The sequence below is a fragment of the Scaptodrosophila lebanonensis genome, unplaced genomic scaffold (assembly GCF_003285725.1).
Source record: "Scaptodrosophila lebanonensis strain 11010-0011.00,11010-0021.00 unplaced genomic scaffold, SlebRS2 tig00000138-arrow-arrow-pilon, whole genome shotgun sequence".
Lineage (NCBI taxonomy): Eukaryota > Metazoa > Arthropoda > Insecta > Diptera > Drosophilidae > Scaptodrosophila > Scaptodrosophila lebanonensis.
Genome location: NW_022060587.1, coordinates 169,314 through 188,571, shown reverse-complemented (window position 1 = coordinate 188,571; position 19,258 = coordinate 169,314). Strand labels below are relative to the sequence as shown.

The 19,258-nt window shown below is 37.1% G+C and overlaps 1 protein-coding gene across 3 annotated transcripts; it reads left to right on the top strand.

Annotated features, from left to right (window-relative positions):
* Positions 1 to 722: 722 nt before the first annotated feature.
* On the top strand, positions 723 to 18,732 carry LOC115629239 (neprilysin-3). 3 transcript variants are annotated; one of them, XM_030525655.1, is made up of 9 exons: positions 723 to 927; positions 5,454 to 5,570; positions 13,122 to 13,281; positions 13,346 to 13,466; positions 13,529 to 13,843; positions 13,911 to 14,405; positions 14,470 to 15,299; positions 15,376 to 15,518; positions 17,529 to 18,732. In XM_030525655.1, the coding sequence occupies exons 1-9, from the start codon at positions 916 to 918 to the stop codon at positions 17,703 to 17,705; spliced, it is 2,370 nt and encodes a 789-aa protein (XP_030381515.1). In that variant the 5' UTR covers positions 723 to 915; the 3' UTR covers positions 17,706 to 18,732. The 3 variants fall into 3 exon arrangements, with proteins under 3 accessions (XP_030381515.1, XP_030381516.1, XP_030381514.1); XM_030525656.1 differs by lacking the exon at positions 723 to 927 and adding an exon at positions 1,303 to 1,378; XM_030525654.1 differs by lacking the exon at positions 723 to 927 and adding an exon at positions 3,357 to 3,494.
* The last annotated feature ends 526 nt before the right edge of the window (positions 18,733 to 19,258 follow it).

The window sequence follows — 19,258 nt, the reverse complement described above, 5'->3', positions numbered from 1 at the left end:
AATGGCGAAACATTTGAGCAAAAGGTACATAGGTAGGTCGCATTATTATAAAATGGCGCCACCTGGCTACAAGTAACCAATCCTTGCAACGCTCTGGCAACGCTGGCCACAACTGCGCTGTACATGATGCGCACAAGATGTAAGAAAAACTACCGCTGGAAAAAGCGGTAAGTTAAACGACGCCATAGTCGCAATCGTCATTGTCATCATCGGAACTGTTGCCGTCCGTGTGCGTATTTTTTTTCGTTTTTGCATTGCCCTGGCGTTTTGTATGTTCCTGTTCGTAGTGGTTGCTTAAATGTCGGCTCTCGCGCCGGTGCTCGCATTCTTGTACCATTCATTGGTGTAAATTCATTTGCAGCACAAGCCAGAGGAGTAGCATCTCTGTAACTTGGGTGGCACAGCCATCTGCTAGATAAATAAAGTAATAAATTAATAAATAGGTAGCTACAGATATGCATGTACTACATATATGCACTTTTATATATACACGTATTTGTGCATACAATATACGTATCTATTTGTTTATTAATTTATACCCATATACGTAAAAATGTATATGCAACAGTGCGAATACATACTATGTATATACCAAATCCATAAATATATAATACATACTAATAAAATTGTATGCACACATATGTTAATGTACATATACATACGTGTATATATGTATGTATGTATACAGCACTATCTCGTTCAATTTGGCTATAAAGCACAGTGAACACAGAATTGTGCATTTAATACTGAAGTAAAAAAATAAATAAACCAAAAATCGAATAAATATAAATGGGCGATATACAAACATAAGTATTTGCTTAAATGCTAACCGAACTAAGTGTTAATAAACAAAAACTGTAAAGTCCAACAACAACGTGGAAAAAAGCCTTGCATCTATTCAGGCGCATACAAAAGATGAGCGCAAAGGTAGGCAAGAGCGGGGAGTTGAGCGCGCGCCTGTGCGCTAGTTGTGTATATCCATGTGTTTAATGAGAGTGGGTATTTGCGTACAAGCATGTGTTTGGCCATACGATATAACCGACTTCTGTGTGTGTGCTATGTTGTGTTGAGCGTTATCAGCAAAGTTAAAGAAAGGCGGGCGAGCAGTCGATGACAGCGAACCACATCAGTTACTTAAAAAATTAAATTACAACTATAATTGCCTGTTTAATTTAATCAGTAGAGCACATATCCCCCATCCCTAATACCACACACACACACACACAAACACATACAAACAAACACACAGCCTACATACACATGCAACAAATGTGGTGTAAGAGAGAGTGTAGCTTCGGCGATTTAATGCTGTGCGTCCCATATGGGCAAGGAAACTTTTTACGTATAAGCTTTTATTGACTCGTTCCACACTGTAGTAGTAAGTATTAAATGCAAACATTTATTTATTAACTAAATAATAAAATAACATTCACGCATACATATAATTACATATACAACTAACATCGCATTCAATCACGCTCTGTTGCGTAGGTCTTTTTTCGTGTACCATATGTGTATCTATATTTCTATTAGTATACCGTTACGAACTACAAATGTTTAACGAAAACACACACAAACACCCAACCATCCAGTTGCATATTGTGATAGTAGTAAGTATATGTACATAAATACATAAAAACAAGCAGCTACAAACCTTATTCTGCTTGTCAGTCAAATACAAATATCTCTATACTGTATTCTATACATACAAATATATAAAACCTTGACGATGTAAAACAGAAGCGGCCTCCTTAACTGTAACTTTTGAGATATTTGAAGAATTTAAATCGCATATGAAAGGAGAATTGATAAACACTTAAACCGTGCTATTGGACTTGATTTACTATAATAGGTAAAGCTGCAGGTTTTACAAATTTAAACTAAATATTTTGGATTGTAATTAGGTTATTAATAAACTGCTTTTATATTTTTCATTTAAAAGTGCAAGGGTAGTAAGTTTGTCCTTGATGAGACAGGCCTATGCAAAAATTTGGAGGAGTAATTAGTCCACGTATAATTTCAGACCGACATGTCTTGAAGAATAAATCAGTGTCTGTTGTTCAGTGATAGTTGTTCAGTAGACAGGCATTTTATAAGTATTTGTGTTCATTGTATTACTTGTATATTCCTTAAATTTGTAGCTATTTGTCTTAAAAGTGTTCCTATCATTATCGATCTCTTTCGTTTGAGTACATTGACTTATAAAGCTAAGCTTCATTATCCGTAACGATTTCCATGAATTTGCTTGATCTTCCGGTCTGAAATCACTTAGGACATATTTGGTAAAACATATTCGAGCGTCTTTTTGGAAGTGATTTAAAATTAGTGGAATTCATCGAGCAGTTTGATTTTTGTGTCAATCTTGTAACCATTAACAAAGTCAAGCCCAAGTCAATGAATTATCATTCAAATCAGTTGTTTCTAAGAAAAGGTATTAGTTTCAATAAGCACTCTTTGTTTGCTTTTAGAAATTTGTCTTGTATTCTACAAACTAAACTGTGTGAACTCAATATGCGGCTAGATGGTATCATTCTTGAGTGTAAACTGTCCAATACGCATTGACATTTTTATGTCTACTTGTATGTAATGTCGGTTTGACTCTGCTGCGCTCATCTCTGAACCATAGTAAAGGACTGGGATCGATATAATGAACACTTTTTGAAACTCGCATTTATCGTCATTATTATTTGTTAAATGCTTTTTAAATTGTTTTTAATAGCCTTTTTAATGGGACATGGCTTGGCCATTACTTTACGAGTCATTGTGAATATCTATTAGCGGTAGGCAACTAAAGTCATACAATTGAGCATTTGTGTAAACAGAATTTAAATACATTTCAAACGAATATTTTTTAAAAATTGTCTTTTTATAAGAACTCGTAGCTTCGATCATGCTTCTGCGATTCTGATTGTGCCTTCTGAAAAAAGCCCCATTTTCTGATTCATATATTTATTTTATATATACATATATTTATTTTACCCAAATCAAAAACTTTGATCCAAAATATATTTTTTGTTGTACTTAAATTGGGGTTGTGCTTATTAATTAATGCAAGTGTGATTATAAGCCATAAAATATTAAGCGAAAATACTACAATACACAACAGACTCTGAATATTTGACGCACACATCCATACACCTCTTTATTCAATCTTATGTACATATATACATGCATATGTATAACATCATTGAGCCAATTAATTTGTTTACACTGCAAAACTATTTCAAAGCAGAGGAGAAGATTCCACAGCTGTTTGCTTCGACTGTTGCCGCCTGCCACCAACGTTCTCCTGGAAATCGCGGCCGTTCTCAGTTCACATTCAACGGTCATGGGATGAGCACAGACGCGCGTCGTTTTCGCTGACCTCTCTAAGTCTGACGCTTGTTGTTTGCTATTGCCATCATCCGTGTTTGTACAATAATGAAATAGTTGTGAAAAATTGATCTACTTTTTGCATTTGCTAAATACATATGTGGCTCACCAGTTGCCGTACGGTAGGTGTGCCTTAGGCATGGTCGCAGAAAGGGAGGACAAGGCGCGAAAAGCCAACCCCACCTATAATCTAAACAGATTTGGTTTCCCTTTCTATTTTGCTTGTTTGCTTATTGTAATTCTTTAAATAGAATATTTCTCGCTGGTACTTCCCAGTAGTCGGAATTCGACCAAAAATATTTATGTATTATTCGGATTATAATGGGTGAAATGAATTATACTTGGAAGAAAAAATGCATGCATATTTAATGGACTTTTCGCATCTTTTGTTTTTGCGCCTTTTGTTGATTTTCCCCCGTCCTTCTGAGTTCTTATTAAGCGCGGCAATAATTATACGCTGTACCCTAAGGGACAACTAGCTATCCTAGGGGCTACAATGTATACAATATCAAGTAGAAGGCATGGTGGACCCATGTCTTGATCCATCATCATTTGGCGAAGCATTGGGGACAGAATTGCCATAATTGGTTTAAATTTTCCCTTAAGTACTGCATAACTAATAGGTGTTTTTCTCCCGATAGACTTCAAACTGTACACCACAAACTAAATTAAACAATCTTATTTTATTGCATTTCGAATTAGTCCAAGTGTAGACCCGATATGGATTATGAACTCGTACTAGAAAGCCCAAGCGCTAATTGCAGGCAAAAGGAGGCAGCGTTCAGGTCGTGAGTGCTCGATACTTATACATATGTATATGTATATGATCTTTTCCCGTATCTGACAACTTTAAGACATTATTGTATTGTGGTTGCATAGTGCACCGATTCCGATTACTGGGGTTCAAATGGTGTTACAATAATGGTAAAAGTTATTTTACTAAAAGATACATTGCACCGATCATTCCTAAGTACATATATAAAATATTGAGGCTATATATAGTATAGTTTGGTCGGTAGGTAAGCTCGATCTGCTGATAAATAAGAGAGGAGTACAAACGAAGTTTGATGTTCTTAGCTGTTGTAGCTTAACAGTTCCCTATGTTCATATGGACGGACAGAAGTATAGGCGGAAATGTTTATATGAAGTTGTCTAGTCATGCTGATGATAGATGTATCTTTCGGTTCGATAACTTCAACACCGAAAGACTATTTTTCATAGAAACATATAGATCATGGGAAAAAATAATTTAGAGACTTAACTTTGTCCAAAAGTATCATATTGGAAGATTTATGTGTGTATGAGTGTAGGCATCTCCGAACGTACAAAAGCTAAAGTCACCAACCTTTTTATACAGGTTATCCTAAGTCGGAAATGGACAATTTGCTTATTCCACTTTCGATAGACATTTTTTGTTCGGATGCTACAGCGAATTTATAAATAAATCTATGTCGAAATTTAAATATAAGTAGAGGAAAGCTATATTTATATAGGGATATGTACTTATATACGAAAAATGTCGACCAAGCTAATCACTACCTATAATTCATAGGTAGTAAAAGCTTTTAAAAAGGTCATTATAAAATGTTGTGTTGTGTAGAAACTATACGTTTTTGAAACTTGTTAGACGGTTATACTTTTTAATTTTTGGCTTTTGCTATTGGTATATTTATGCTATATTTTCTATAGGTTGGTTAGTGAATCACTTATACAAGTAGTATTAAAAGCTCATTACCAGTACCAGAAACATTTGTATTTGTAGGCCTTTTAGTTCATATGAGCGATTGGTGCAACAAAGTATGCTTTAGTGGAGAGAGGGGCAGGTACAGGGTACCGTGATACTCGTTTTAATCTGCATTTATTTACGCTGGCGCGACACATGTGCACAAATTTGTTAATAAAAGTGGATTAGGGTGAAGGAGATTGACGCAATTCTCTATTTGCGTTGTCGCTTTGAAACACCCTCCCCCTATTGCCAAATTATGGACCTGCGCAATGCACAAGCTTTTATTATTCTTATCATATACATGCACAGCTTATCAAGAGTCTAATGCAAAAAATACAAAAAAACAATCTTGCAGATGACTCGCTACAAACAAACTGAATTTACGGAAGATGATTCAAGTTCAATTGGCGGCATCCAGCTTAACGAAGCGACTGGGCATACTGGTATTCAGATAAGATACCATACAGCGCGGGTAAGTAAATAAGAATAATTGGAGGTGTACTCAATTCCCATGGCAGTGACCTAAAAAGCAGCTCTAGTATCAGAATTTATTCGGCTCAATGTTAACAATGAAAGCAAATAAAAAAGTGAAACAATTCACGTACATACTTGTATTGTCAGACATGTTGCTTGCATATTGCCCTTAAGCAACTTGATCTGGAACATCTGATATTCAAATATGCTCTTTTATAGTATTATGAAAAAAATGCACATTAAAATAAATAATACAACTCAAAAGCTACAAGGAACTAAAATTAAAGACATTTAAAGCAAACCCACACAGGCAAAGGTTAGATTAACTCTTTGTTCAGACGGTGGAACGATCTTGTTGCTTTTAAAGCGCAAACGATGCCCGACTTAGTATTTTTCATATTTTTAATAACTTGACATGGCATGACGAGACGAATCCAAATCACAATCAACCGTAATGACTCGGTTCGTCTGTCTATCTGCCTGTTCAAAAACTGCCCGTAGCTGTAAGCCTATCGTAATGAAACTTTGCAGCAAATCTTGAATATCTTAAGACGCGGACACGATAATTTATGAAACATATAGAACGCCAAAAAAAGGTGTATATCAATTTTCAGCTTATTATCTCAAATTCCGAAATTGACCCATTTTTGCTTCAGATGACTGGGAGGAGGGGCTACAAGACCTAGGGCCACCAAATTTTATTCCAATGTACCTTATATGAATATGCAAAGAATGTGTATTTCAGAATTTTGTTCCCTATACATACCGCAATTAGTGATTTCATTAAACTCCCGTAATAGTGACACTGAAACAAATTGCATAACACAAATAAATATTTACATATTCAATTCATTGTTCTTATTTAAATATTCTTTGCTGAATGAAATATTGATGTGTTCAAGTGGACTGCTCGCAGCCCAGACTTACTATAAAACCAAATGTAGTAAGTTGTATGTCAAAAGAAGGCAGCTTAATACTTTAAAGGCCCTTAAAGATTGTATATAATGGGCTTAAATTTATCGAAAAGTTATTCAAAACCTAATGAATTCAATGGAATCCGGTATAATTATGGGTATAAATAATAATAACGGCTCGATTTAAAAACCCTTATTGAACCGGTAGTAAGGTTTTAAAAATAGTATTTTAAAATATTGAATATATTAAATAAATGTTTTCTGTTATTTGTCGTTATTCTACTTATTTCGCTGGCAAGCTATTTTTAGTCATATCGGTAAAAATTAACGGCACTTCTTAGTATTTTGTTACCATTAGCAATACAGAAGATACATATACATACAAAATAATTAAAAAAAGAGTGAACGTTGAACTCGAGCAAGCCCGACAGTAACATTTAAATTTTAATGAAATTTAAAAGAAGAGTCAGGAATTGTGTTTTTATTATTGAAATTCTGTAGCGTGGAAAGGGGGTGAGCCCTAGGAACGCCCTGTTACACACTTTGCATTTACCTAATATACCCTTCAGGTACAGGGTACACCAAGTGGAAAAGTCGGGTGTCCCATCTTTGAAATACGTGTAACCTAAGAGAACAATAATTATAGAAGCTAAAAATAAATTTCAAACAAAATTTGTAATGCAAAAAATCTTGATCGATTATGCCTTGATCGATTATGTCAGCGGGGAGGCCCATGTTGTCATGGATGACGTTGTAATACTAACCAAAGTTGTAGACCATCGTGATGAAACTTTGCAGCAAACCTCTTTTTATACTCTGTATATGAAATGTACAAGAGTAAGTATATTAGGTTCGCGCGATCTGAAAAATGTAACAGTCAGAAGGAGGCGTGGCAGACCGAACAAAGTGTATATATTCTTGATCAGCATGACAAGACGAGTCGATCTAGCCCTGTCTGTCTGTCCGTCTGTTCGTCCGTATGAACACCTGGATCTCAGGGACTATAAGAGCTTGAGACACCAAATTTTGCACAAAGATGCCTTATGTGTGTACGCTATACGAGTTTGTTTTATATTTTTGATTTCGCCTTTCCCCCCCCCCCCCCCCACTTCCTCCTATGGGGATTTTTCCGTAACGCCATTCGTATAATATATATATAATATCTCGAAAGCTATAAGACCTAGGGACACCAGAAATCATCAGAAATTGGTGCAGAGCTTTAAGATGCCAGTCATTTATTAATATATTTTACTGTCAATTAATCATGAGCTACTGGGAACCTTAGAATTAACACTTTTTTACGCACACAAATTATTCGTTGAGTTGATGTTTTCCATAATATTTCAAATGAAAATAATCATTTACTTTTCAATATATTGTAGACCAGCTTTAGGCGTCCTCCAAATGTCGACGCATACTTTCAAATTTTACGCTATACGAGTTTTTTTATTTTGTTGATAATCACCTATATCTCGGAGACTATAAAACCTAGGGACACCAAAATTTTTTCCAATATGCCTTACGCAAAAAATGTGTATTTTGGAATTTCTCTCCGTATATATAAGTATATATAAGTTGCATGATAGGCCGATTTCAAAGGAAGTTATAGCCATGCATATAATCACTCCCAAGTACTGCCAGGAAATGTTGTTGTTGTTTTGCTTCAACTTTGTACTGCACACATGCTTACACAGGCACGAATAGACACGCCTAGACATGCATACACTCACATAGACACAATTCCTATGTAAATGTGAGTTCGAATACCAAAGGATCAAACTTTTTATACCCTGTACCCGTAGGGTAAAAAGGGTATATTAGGTTTGTGCAACGTATGTAACATGCAGAAGGAAGCATCTCCGACCCCATAAAGTATATATATTCTGAATATTTTGTATTTAATTTAATTTTATTTTATTCATTTTTTGTGGGGTGGTACAGAGTATTTTGAGTTGAGCCTGCTCGACTTTAGCATTCCTTTCTTGTTATACCCTGTACCCAAAGGGTACAAGGGTATATTAGTTTTGTGCGAGTGCACATGGAACACACAGAAGGAGGCTTGGTAGACCCCACAAAGTATATATATTCTTGATCAGCATGACAAGCCGAGTCGATATAGCCATGTCCGTCTGTCCGTCTGACCGTCTGTCCGTCTGTCTGTCTGTCTGTCTGTATGAACGCAAGGATCTCCGAAAGTATAAGAGCTAGAATAACCAAACTTGGTAAACAGATTCTCCTGAGACCGAGAAAGGACGAGTTTGTTCATTTTTTCTGATCCACCCCCCCACTCCCCCCCAATTACCGATTTTCTATAACTCCCGTAATTCTTAGAATTTTGAACTAAAATTTGGTAGTCATATTAGGTTAGTTATTATATAACCGTATACCAATTCTCATTATGATAGAATGATCGGAAAGAAAGTTATAGCCATATAACCAGGCCCAATGCATACATGCATACACAAACACGCATAAGGCACGATTCTGATGTAAATGTAAATGTATGTATGCATGCATGGAATATTTTATATTTAATTAATTAATTAATTAAATTAATTTAGTTAATTATTTAAATTAAATTAATTAATTAATTTAAATACTTTTTTATGGGGTGGTACAGGGTATTTAAGAGTTGAGCCTGCTCGACTTTAGCATTCCTTTCTTGTTTTCTTATTAAAAGTTCCAGCGCAAACTGGTCGAAAGGCCAAGTAGGTTAAGACCCATCCGCTGCCAGTCAAAATATATATGGCTTGCTATCGGAATTCGCTACTCAGAATTTAACAAAAACAGCCTGGAGCCATTAATAGCATTTGCCAGTGATGGCGACAATAGGGGAAACGTCAAGAAGGTCAAAAGCCCATGCTGCACCCGCAAGTGCAGTAGCACGCGATAATCTTAATCTAGAGCGAACATGCGCTTCTACTTTATCAATAATCTCGCTATTTAATTTTTTTAACGGACTGAGTCAGGTTTATGACAGGTTCAATTCGAAGGTATGTAAAGCCAACAGCGCTTCCCGCAGGGCTCCTGCTCCAACAAGATGCAGGCCACTATCAAATCGCCAACACTGGGATCCAACAATATAACCATCGCTTTACGCCCGACCCAATCGCCTGTACGGCGGAATTAGGGGAGGAGTCCAACAACGAGCAGCTCTTACAGATCCAAATCGGTTATATAAACACGCACCCGATGATATCTTTTTGGTGAAGGTGCAGACCTTTTGGCATCAACAACATTGCTTAACCAGGGGTGCATTTTATGACCCCAGATATAAGTTGAGTTCAGCTATGGCAGATCCATTTCAATATTAAAAATAAATACCTTAGGAGGTTATTGTCTCTTTTACTAATTGACTTTTATGTATTCAAGCGCCATGTGAAGTCGAGATAGTCTTGCACGCTATTATACTCTCTTCTGATTCTGAATTACTAAGGATCTGACCCTCTAGCAATTTTCTTCCGTGAGCTTAAGCAATATCCTATCATCCGTTCGCATGCCGTCTTCCTTACAATGTGGATTAATATAAACCTGAAATGGCCAAGGTTCCGTCATCCGAATAAGCAATATGTCATGTACAGACCACTTTTAAACGGAAGCCCAGATTGGAATCGTCGTCCAACATAACAAATAATAATTCACGGCTGCGCCAAAGTCGACTACTCCAATCACAGATCGATCACCTACCAGGCAGCTTAGGAGCACAAAACAAATCCAGAACATATGTGTTGCTTGTATCATACAAGTACAGATCCTGAAAGACAACAGTGTACTTGGAGGCCACTCAACCCTTGCCAAGCTGTCATCTGGTTGACGAAGCCGGTATACCTAGTATTTGTATCGAAAAAACCGAAACACAGGCTTTTGATTGATTTGACTGCTCCTCGGCGCTACACTGATCCAGTCGCAGCAGCATTCATGGAACTCAATACAAATTATGCTGGAAAACATATTGCTTAGTCCACTCACCCCAAGTGCATTTCAAGCTCCTATACCCTTCAACATGCCTGACTATCATTTATCCTGCTATCTATCTATCCGTCTTTCTTATTTTCATTTCTAGGCCTAAGTAACATAATACCGTTATATCTGTTTTCAGGACCTTTCTACAACCTCAACAGTAACAAACGAAGTGCATGAACAGCAATGGCAAATATGGTAACAGAACCAAAACGCCCCAAGTAAGATCTCAAGCTAATTTCGGCCACAATTATATAAGCTGGTCGTTTTGATGAAAAGCTTTAGGGAGAGCATGAATGAGAGATGAATGTTGCAACAAGAAGCATTGAGAAAGATATAGATGTCTTAGCAGTACATACTATAAAACTCTATTCGAGTCTGAATAGTCTCGCAGACCTATCGTGGAATCGCAACGATCTGGTGGTAACATACGATGTCTTGGTTGCAGAAACAGCACAAACTGGCATTCGCTGAATTGTTATATCTTAAGTAGATATCCAGATGGCGATTGTTAGTGAGAAAGCTTTAAATTATTGCACCGGGAATTGTAAATCAAAATCAATCATCCAATGTGAAGCCCTGGCTTGGCGTTTTATGCCACAGCGAGTCTTATGGCAGCGAGAAAAAAATGAGCATCGCGTGCTGAGGAAGGGGAAACAATGTAGAATTTAGCGATGACTGTCACGGTGGTGTGCATCCAATAAGATTTGCTGCCGAGAGACACTAACCTCGACTCGTGCATGGTGGCTAGCAAGTGGTTTGGGAAGCTCCCGGCGGGTCTGTGATGAGGGAAAAATCAACGCAGAGGTAGTCGCAATGGTGGTGCCTAGCTCTAGTCCCAGTCCTTTTCGCATCTAGTGAAATATTATGTTACGTAGCATAATTTATCTAATCTAGCGAAAGGTGCTGGGGAGATTTGGTTCTATGGTGGCGGTCTGGTGTCCTGAGAGTCTGATGTTCTGATCATTTTTTGCGATATTGGTTAACTGTTCGGGCAATTACAATTAATTATAAGCGGAGCATGCGTGATATTTAAGATTAAAAGATCATAGCATTTCCTTGTGGTTCTTTTAATTGTATGTATAAGCATTTTATTAACGACAGCGGTATTTTTAGTACAGAAAAATAAACGTACACACATTCAAATACATAAGTATATAGTCGTACATATATAGTACTATATACAAATGTATATCCATTCATATACGAGTATACAGACAAATTTGAATCGATCAATATTAAATTCCTTAGTATTCACTTTTCAATGCCCAATTTGATTTTGAAATATTTATGCTGCAACTAAACAGATTTGTTCCTAAGTACAAACCCTTTTTATACCCTGTACCAGAAGATTAAAAAGGATGTAACAGGGAGAAGGAAGCATCTCCTATCCCAAAAGTATATATTCCTAATCAACATAAGGAGAGGAATCGATCTGGAAAAGTTCGTCCTTCCATTTGTCTGGTTTTCGGAAGGCAACACGAGCTTATTATATTTTGTTGAGATCTTCGCCCGATTCCCTCTACATAATATTGTCAACACTGCATTAATAATATTTCATAAACAACAATTTGCAGACACGATTAATATATACATACAAGTATATACATGTATATGTAATTCTCTACTTTTGTTTTATGTATGTAAAATTCTATGATTTTAAAATACACTATATATATTAAACTTTATAATATTAAAAACTATCTACTACTACAAGTATCTTAAACTCTTAAAAACATCTTAAAGTAAAAAAGCTAAAGTCGGGTGTCCCGACTTTGAAATACTCTGTACATATGTTTACAATAATTATAGAGTTTAAAAAAGTTAAGAAAATTAAAAAAAAAAAATTGGATCGAAAATCGGGAAAACGCCCATATTAAATCAAAAAAATAAAACAAACTCGTATAGCGTACACACATAAGGCATCTTTGTGAAAAATTTGGTGTCTCTATCTCTTATAGTCTCTGAGATCCAGGTGTTCATATGAACGGACAGACGGACAGACAGACAGACAGACATAGATCGACTCGTCTTGTCATGCTGATCAAGCCTGCTACATTTTTCAGCTCCCGCAAACCTAATATACTTCTGTACATTTCATGTACAGAGTAAAAATATCAAAACTTAAATAACGGAAGCATTCCTGCCACTAACTCACCAGTACATGTCTTATAGGTCTAAGGAACTACCGATAAGGGGTACAAAATTTTTTTGGATCGAATTCGTAGGTAGTATTTATGAAATTGTTGGCATAGGAGAAAGTTAAATGTTATTAACAAAATTGTGGCGGATTAAGCCTTGGGCACAGATGACCAATTTACCGCGTAATGCTAGTAGGGTATTGCGCATAAAAGTAATAGTGAATCTGGACAACTGTTCGGTATCTCTCATTTACTGTCATTTACGGCGTAGTATCCCTTTCGCCCCCATCTTTCCATGCCACATTTGCAGCCAATAGGGTTGGGTAGGTTTTCCTTAGGTCGGTCCTATTTATGCTGATTTTTCGCATTGCCACTTTCGGGAGTTGAATAATTTTTATTTAGACCTGTCCTTGATATAATGTTGGGTTGTTGCGCAAACAACTAAGTTTTCATGTACGAGCATTTGGGATTGAGTTAAACAATTACATATAGTACTTGTATATACATATTTCTTATTCACTTTGCTATTTTCAGGCCACTTGGAATTGGCGTTCGCGCAACAAAACGGAAAAATGGCTGCTTATAACCACCTTTGTCATGTTCATCATAATTCTGAACTTGCTTATAGTGATATTTTTTAATGGATCAAACGATAAGACTAAACACGTGCTACATGTACAACCCCATAAAAAGGGTGAGTGTCAGGTATTGCGTAGCACATCGAGCTACTTGTAATAACTAATTTACTCTTTGAATAGACTGCTTGAGCGCCAATGAGTTGCCCTGCCTCAACGGGCACTGCATATTTGCGTCTAGTGAGATACTTAAGTCCATTGATGCATCTGTTGATCCCTGCGATGACTTCTATGGATATGCTTGGTATGTTTGAAGGCGAACAGAGTTGTAAAAGTCAATAAGCCCGTTGCATTTGCGCTTCGCAGTAACCAATGGATTAAGAATAATCCAATACCGGAGGGGAAGTCTACGTGGGGAACTTTTGGCAAATTGGAGCAAATGAATCAGCTGATCATACGAAATGTTCTTGAGAGGCCAGCAAAGAGCTTCAAATCGGAAGCTGAGCGTAAGGCTAAAACCTACTATGAGTCATGCCTAGATTCAGAAGATCATATGGAAAAACTGGGTGCCAAGCCCATGACCGATTTGCTTGTCCAAATTGGTGGATGGAATGTTACGCAAAGCGGCTACAATGTGGATAAATGGAATTTGGGCGATACACTGAAAATACTGCACAATAAGTAAGACTTGCGAATTATCGCCTATCACGCGTATTAAGTTCGTCATAAAATATTTGTGCTTTCACAGATACAATTTCAATTGCCTTTTTGGTTGGGCCATAGGCGAGGATGACAAGAATTCATCTCGCCATGTTATACAAATAGATCAGGGTGGTCTAACATTGCCAACTGCTGATTATTATAATAACAAAACGGATATACATCGCAAGGTGCTAAGTGAGTATATTGAATATATGACCAAGGTATGTGTACTGCTGGGGGCCAACGAGAAGGATGCACGTGTTCAAATGGAAGCGGTCATTGAATTTGAAAAGAAACTTGCCAATATTACGATACCACTGGAAGATCGACGGAATGAGGAAGCAATGTATCATCCAATGACATTGAAGGAGCTGGGAGTGCTTTCGCCTTTTCTAAACTGGACAGAGCATTTCGACGATGCTCTGCAGCTGGTTAATCGGCGCGTGACTGAGCGGGAGGTAGTCGTAGTGTATGCACCCGATTTTCTAAAGAATCTTTCACATATCATTCAGGCCATGGGGCAGACGCAGGCAGGCAAAATGTGAGTATGCCCCCTATCATGATGGTTTAACTTTGAATGGTCATATTAGCTAACTACATTTCAGAACATTGAACAACTATTTAATTTGGCAAGCTGTGCGAACGCTCACTTCATGCCTGTCCAAGCCCTTTCGAGATGCGTACAAGGGCGTACGAAAAGCGTTGATGGGGTCGGACGGCGGCGAGGAAATTTGGCGGTATTGCGTCTCTGATACCAATAATGTAGTCGGATTCGCAGTGGGCGCTATATTTGTGCGCCAAGCCTTTCATGGAGAGAGCAAGCCCGCCGCTGAGCAAATGATTGTCGAGATCCGCGAGGCCTTTAAGCTCAACCTTCAGAACCTCAGTTGGGTGGACAAAGTAACGCGTGAACGTGCTATCGAAAAAGCAAACGAAATTTCGGACATGATTGGCTTTCCCGATTATATACTTAACCATGAGGAGCTGGATCGGAAGTATGCTGACTTGACTATCACAGCAAACGCGTATTTTGAAAATAACATACAGGTGGCAATCTATAATTTGAAGAGTAACCTGCAGCGTTTAGATCAGCCGGTGAATAAGACCCACTGGGGCATGACACCGCAAACTGTTAATGCCTACTATACACCCACGAAAAATCAAATTGTTTTTCCTGCTGGCATACTGCAGACCCCCTTTTTTGATATCAACAACCCCAAGAGCCTAAATTTTGGGGCCATGGGAGTTGTTATGGGGCACGAGTTGACGCATGCATTCGACGATCAGGGACGTGAATATGACAAATATGGCAACATCAACCGCTGGTGGGATGAAAAAAGTATTGCACGCTTCAACGAGAAATCGGAATGCATTGCGAAGCAATATAGCAATTATAAGATGAACGGGCGCAATTTGAATGGAAAGCAAATGTTAGGTGAGTGGATTGATAACGATTGGCAGAGCTACTTGTAGTAAAAAGTTTCCTTCTCTAATTTACCGTATTGTTACAGGTGAGAATATTGCGGATAATGGCGGCCTAAAAGCAGCCTATCATGCCTATTTGCGCACTAAACCCGAAAAGGAAGCAGACGTACTAAAATTGCCTGGTCTGAATTTAACGCATCCACAATTGTTTTTCGTTTCATTTGCCCAAGTAAGTTCCAATGATAAAAGGCCTATTTACACACATACTGGCATGATGTCTCAGATAACGTCTTCACCAGCACATGGTGTGAGAGCACTGTTATAGCTAATTATAAGATTTTATTGGCGAATATGCATATCAATCGAATGGTGTTGAAACATTTCGGAATATGCATTTATTTTCAAATTTTAAACATGCTTATACTGTGCACAACTACAAGTATTTACTTGTATAACCGGGAAATATGCCCTGAAGTCGAGCGGGTGTTACGATACGGAAAAAGCAGTATAATTTGCTTGCTGCCTTCAATACTGTGCCCAGACTTTTTTGGCAGCTATCCTAAAAAGGCAACTAACATACAAGTACCTTTATCTTTTAACCAAAATTTGTATCTCCTGCGGTTTGTATACAGTATGTACATGAAGTTTTATTATGTTGTGGGGGTCCCACACATTTTTATAGCCTACACCCAAAGGGTGAAAGGCTATACTAGTTTTGTGCGCATGTATGTAACACAGAGAAGGAGGCGTGACAAACCCCACAAAGTATATATATTATTGATCAGGATGACAAGACAAGTCAATATAGCTATGTCCGTCTGTCCGTCCGTCCGTCTGTCTGTATGAGCGCAACGATCTCAGCAAGTACAATAGCTAGGATAACCAAACTTGGCATTCAGGTTCCCCAAAGCCCTAGGCAGAACGAGTTTGTGTTTTTTTTCTGATACACACCCCCCCCCCCCCCCCCCCCCCTTTCTTCTTTACCGGTTTGTCATTCGAATCATTCGAGATCTACGTCTAAATTTTTCGTATTCTCACTCCATTCAATTCATTTTTCTACGTTTCGACTGAGTGCGACTGAGTTGTACGTGTGTATACTCATTCATTCAATCAGCATTGTGCATTCGAATGTGGTTTTTTTGCCATTCATTCAGGTGTCTAGTATGTATGTGTGCACTGAAAGACCAAAGCCACGATAAAAACAAGAAATATTTTTAGAAAATGACAAAAAACGACAGCCGATATGGGGCGCTTAAGTCCAAAAGGCTGTTAACTTGGATGCCACAAAATGTAATTATTTTCATACGACATCCCCCATTTATGCTGCTTAAAGAAAATTTCATACAGCTATCTTGTCGATGGAGCTAAGCAAGTTATACTGTATTTTTATGTTGTCACATTTTTTTGTAAAGGATAAAAACGTTAAGATTTTTTAAGGAGGATCGAGAAAGCGTTGAAGACAAACCACGTCCAAGTCGACCAAGAACATAAAGTGATTCGCGACACGTTAAACAATCAAAAGGATTGGTGCTCCTAAATCGTCGATTGACAACTAGAGACATTGTTGATGCGGTTGGCATTTCTTATGGATCAGTCAACACTATTTCAAATTACCTTTCGAGCCTCTTTAAAGTCAAGTGTCGTTTGGTTTCAAAAACGCTGCAACACTGCACTAGTTTCCATGAGCATTTCGCCAAAAACAAAACGGATGGAAATTATAGCTACTTGTATATGAGAAATTGAAGACACAGTTTTGAAACAGTTGAGAAGATTTAAGCCAAATCAAAGAAGGTGCGGAGCATTCCAGAAAGGGCTTTTTTGACAGCTTCGAGGATTGGCATACGTATATTGCATCTGGAAAGGATTACTTTCCAGGAAATAAAATATATTTTAATAAATAATTAAAGATTTCGTCATTTATAGCCATAAATCCTGGTAATATTTGTGTGCTAAAATAACCGAACTCAGACTCCAGAGCCAGATCTCCTATGTCCAGGGAAACGCAAAGTTTTCCAAAGAGTTCTTAACTCTCGAATCCTCTGCAGCTACAGGAAAATAGAACGTGATACTAGATATCAAAGTTTATGTACATACGATACGAGTATTAGAAGTACTGTCCATATTTGCACTTTAAAGAATTATCTAATTATTGTTTTAAGAGTTACATTTCATTTTCTTCTTGGGCACCAGTACAGCCATCAAAAAATAATTTTTCATTTATATCTTTTTTCGATTACAGGTATGGTGCTCCAGCACTACAGATGAAACCAATCTGCTGCAATTGGAAAAGGATCCACACTCACCATCCGAATATCGAGTTATAGGCACGCTATCGAACATGAAAGAGTTTGCGGATGTTTTTCAATGTAAACCGGGAAAACGCATGAATCCGACCAACAAATGTGAAGTTTGGTAAAAATTCTTCCATGCGACACCAATAATAACAACAAGAAAAAAATGTGGTTATTGTTTACTTTATAATGAATTTATTTTTAGTGTCAAATGCACAGTGGTCGGAAGTGCCCTTAACAAAAAAATAACCGAAAACAAAGCCAGAGCTTTGTAATTTTTCCTATGTACTCTTTAAGGTAATTGTTGATTTAGTTAAAAAACAACAAAGAATATTGTTAAGTTAGACCCTCTCCCGCCTGTATACAAACACATAAATGAATTTTATGTATTTTAAGTATTTAAAAAAAAATATAAATGGGCTTAGTATTTGTATATGTAAGTAGCAGATGTAAAACGTATGTATTTGAAATAGTAAGGGACTTACCTTTTTTCAATTGTACCAGTTTTTTTTCTAATCCAATAAATATGGTACATACATAAATAGTAAATAAGCAGGACATTTGCTTAATTGTCTAGCGGCAGAATTCTAATATAGATACATATACATATAAATATGACTAAAACATTAAGAGTTTCAGTCGCAACGAGTGCCATCAATAGTTTAATCTATGGAAAACAATTCCTTCTTGGCCACAAATCGACTAATGAGAACAAGTGTGTGAGAGCATTTACAACAATTACAAAAGAGGTTATACGTGTAACTTTAATGTAGTTACTACATACCTTTGCTTCACTATTAATTAACCACCACGGCATTAAAAGTCGTCGTAACAACATCTTTGAGTTTATACATTTTGCCTAAAATAAGGGAATTCCGACCAGTTTGCAATGTAAATAATGTGCAGCACATTATATTTTGATTTCGTATTCCACAAGTTTCTGTAATTGTGCCTAAACGAAACAAAATCTAAAGATACTTGTTTAACCAAACATAGTCGTGGAGCTACAATATGTGTAAGTAGCACCATATTTGAGGAAATACTTGTAGTATATACATAAATAATTGGGATCAGCAGGAAAGTCCCAAATTCTGAGACCTAATCATAAAGTATGCTTCAGAAATAAAAAGCCCAACTGAATGTTTTTGTGAATTTTTCAACTCTTTTTACGTTTTACCGATATAAGGTATGGTGCATAACTATAGCCACACCTTTTAGTCAGTGTTTGGAGAGATAGAGTTGAGATACTAAAAAAGCGATTACCATTTCAAAGAGCATCAAACTAAGTAATAAAGAGATAATAAACAACAATACTTTTCTTGCAATATTAGCTATAGTTTCTCAGTGGGCGCATTCGCCAGGGACACCTGATCAGCGATCAGTGCAGTGTTGATGTGGAATCTTAGGGCAAGCTGATTTTGTACCGATCTTAGCTCAAAGCTCACCAGCAATTATTTGCACCAACCGATAAAAAGTACATAATCGGTTCTGCATCTTGTCCTGTCGGTTCTGCAGATACCATAACACACAGTATTTATTAATAAAGGTAAACAAACCAATTACTTACATTTTTTGTTATTGTACGAAGTGCGCTATAACTGGAAAATGAATTAAACTTTCGATATTCTTTCTACTGCGAAGTGATATAATAAAACCGGATGCCCGTATGTACATAGAA

What these genes read in the sequence shown, in the direction of transcription:
- LOC115629239 (XM_030525654.1), top strand. Translation starts at nt 3,471, where the DNA reads ATGTGGCTCACCAGTTGCCGTACG. An exon ending in TGTACAACCCCATAAAAAGG is followed by an intron (nt 13,282 to 13,345) that starts GTGAGTGTCAGG and finishes CTCTTTGAATAG; the next exon opens with ACTGCTTGAGCGCCAATGAG. An exon ending in GAATGGAAAGCAAATGTTAG is followed by an intron (nt 15,300 to 15,375) that starts GTGAGTGGATTG and finishes GTATTGTTACAG; the next exon opens with GTGAGAATATTGCGGATAAT.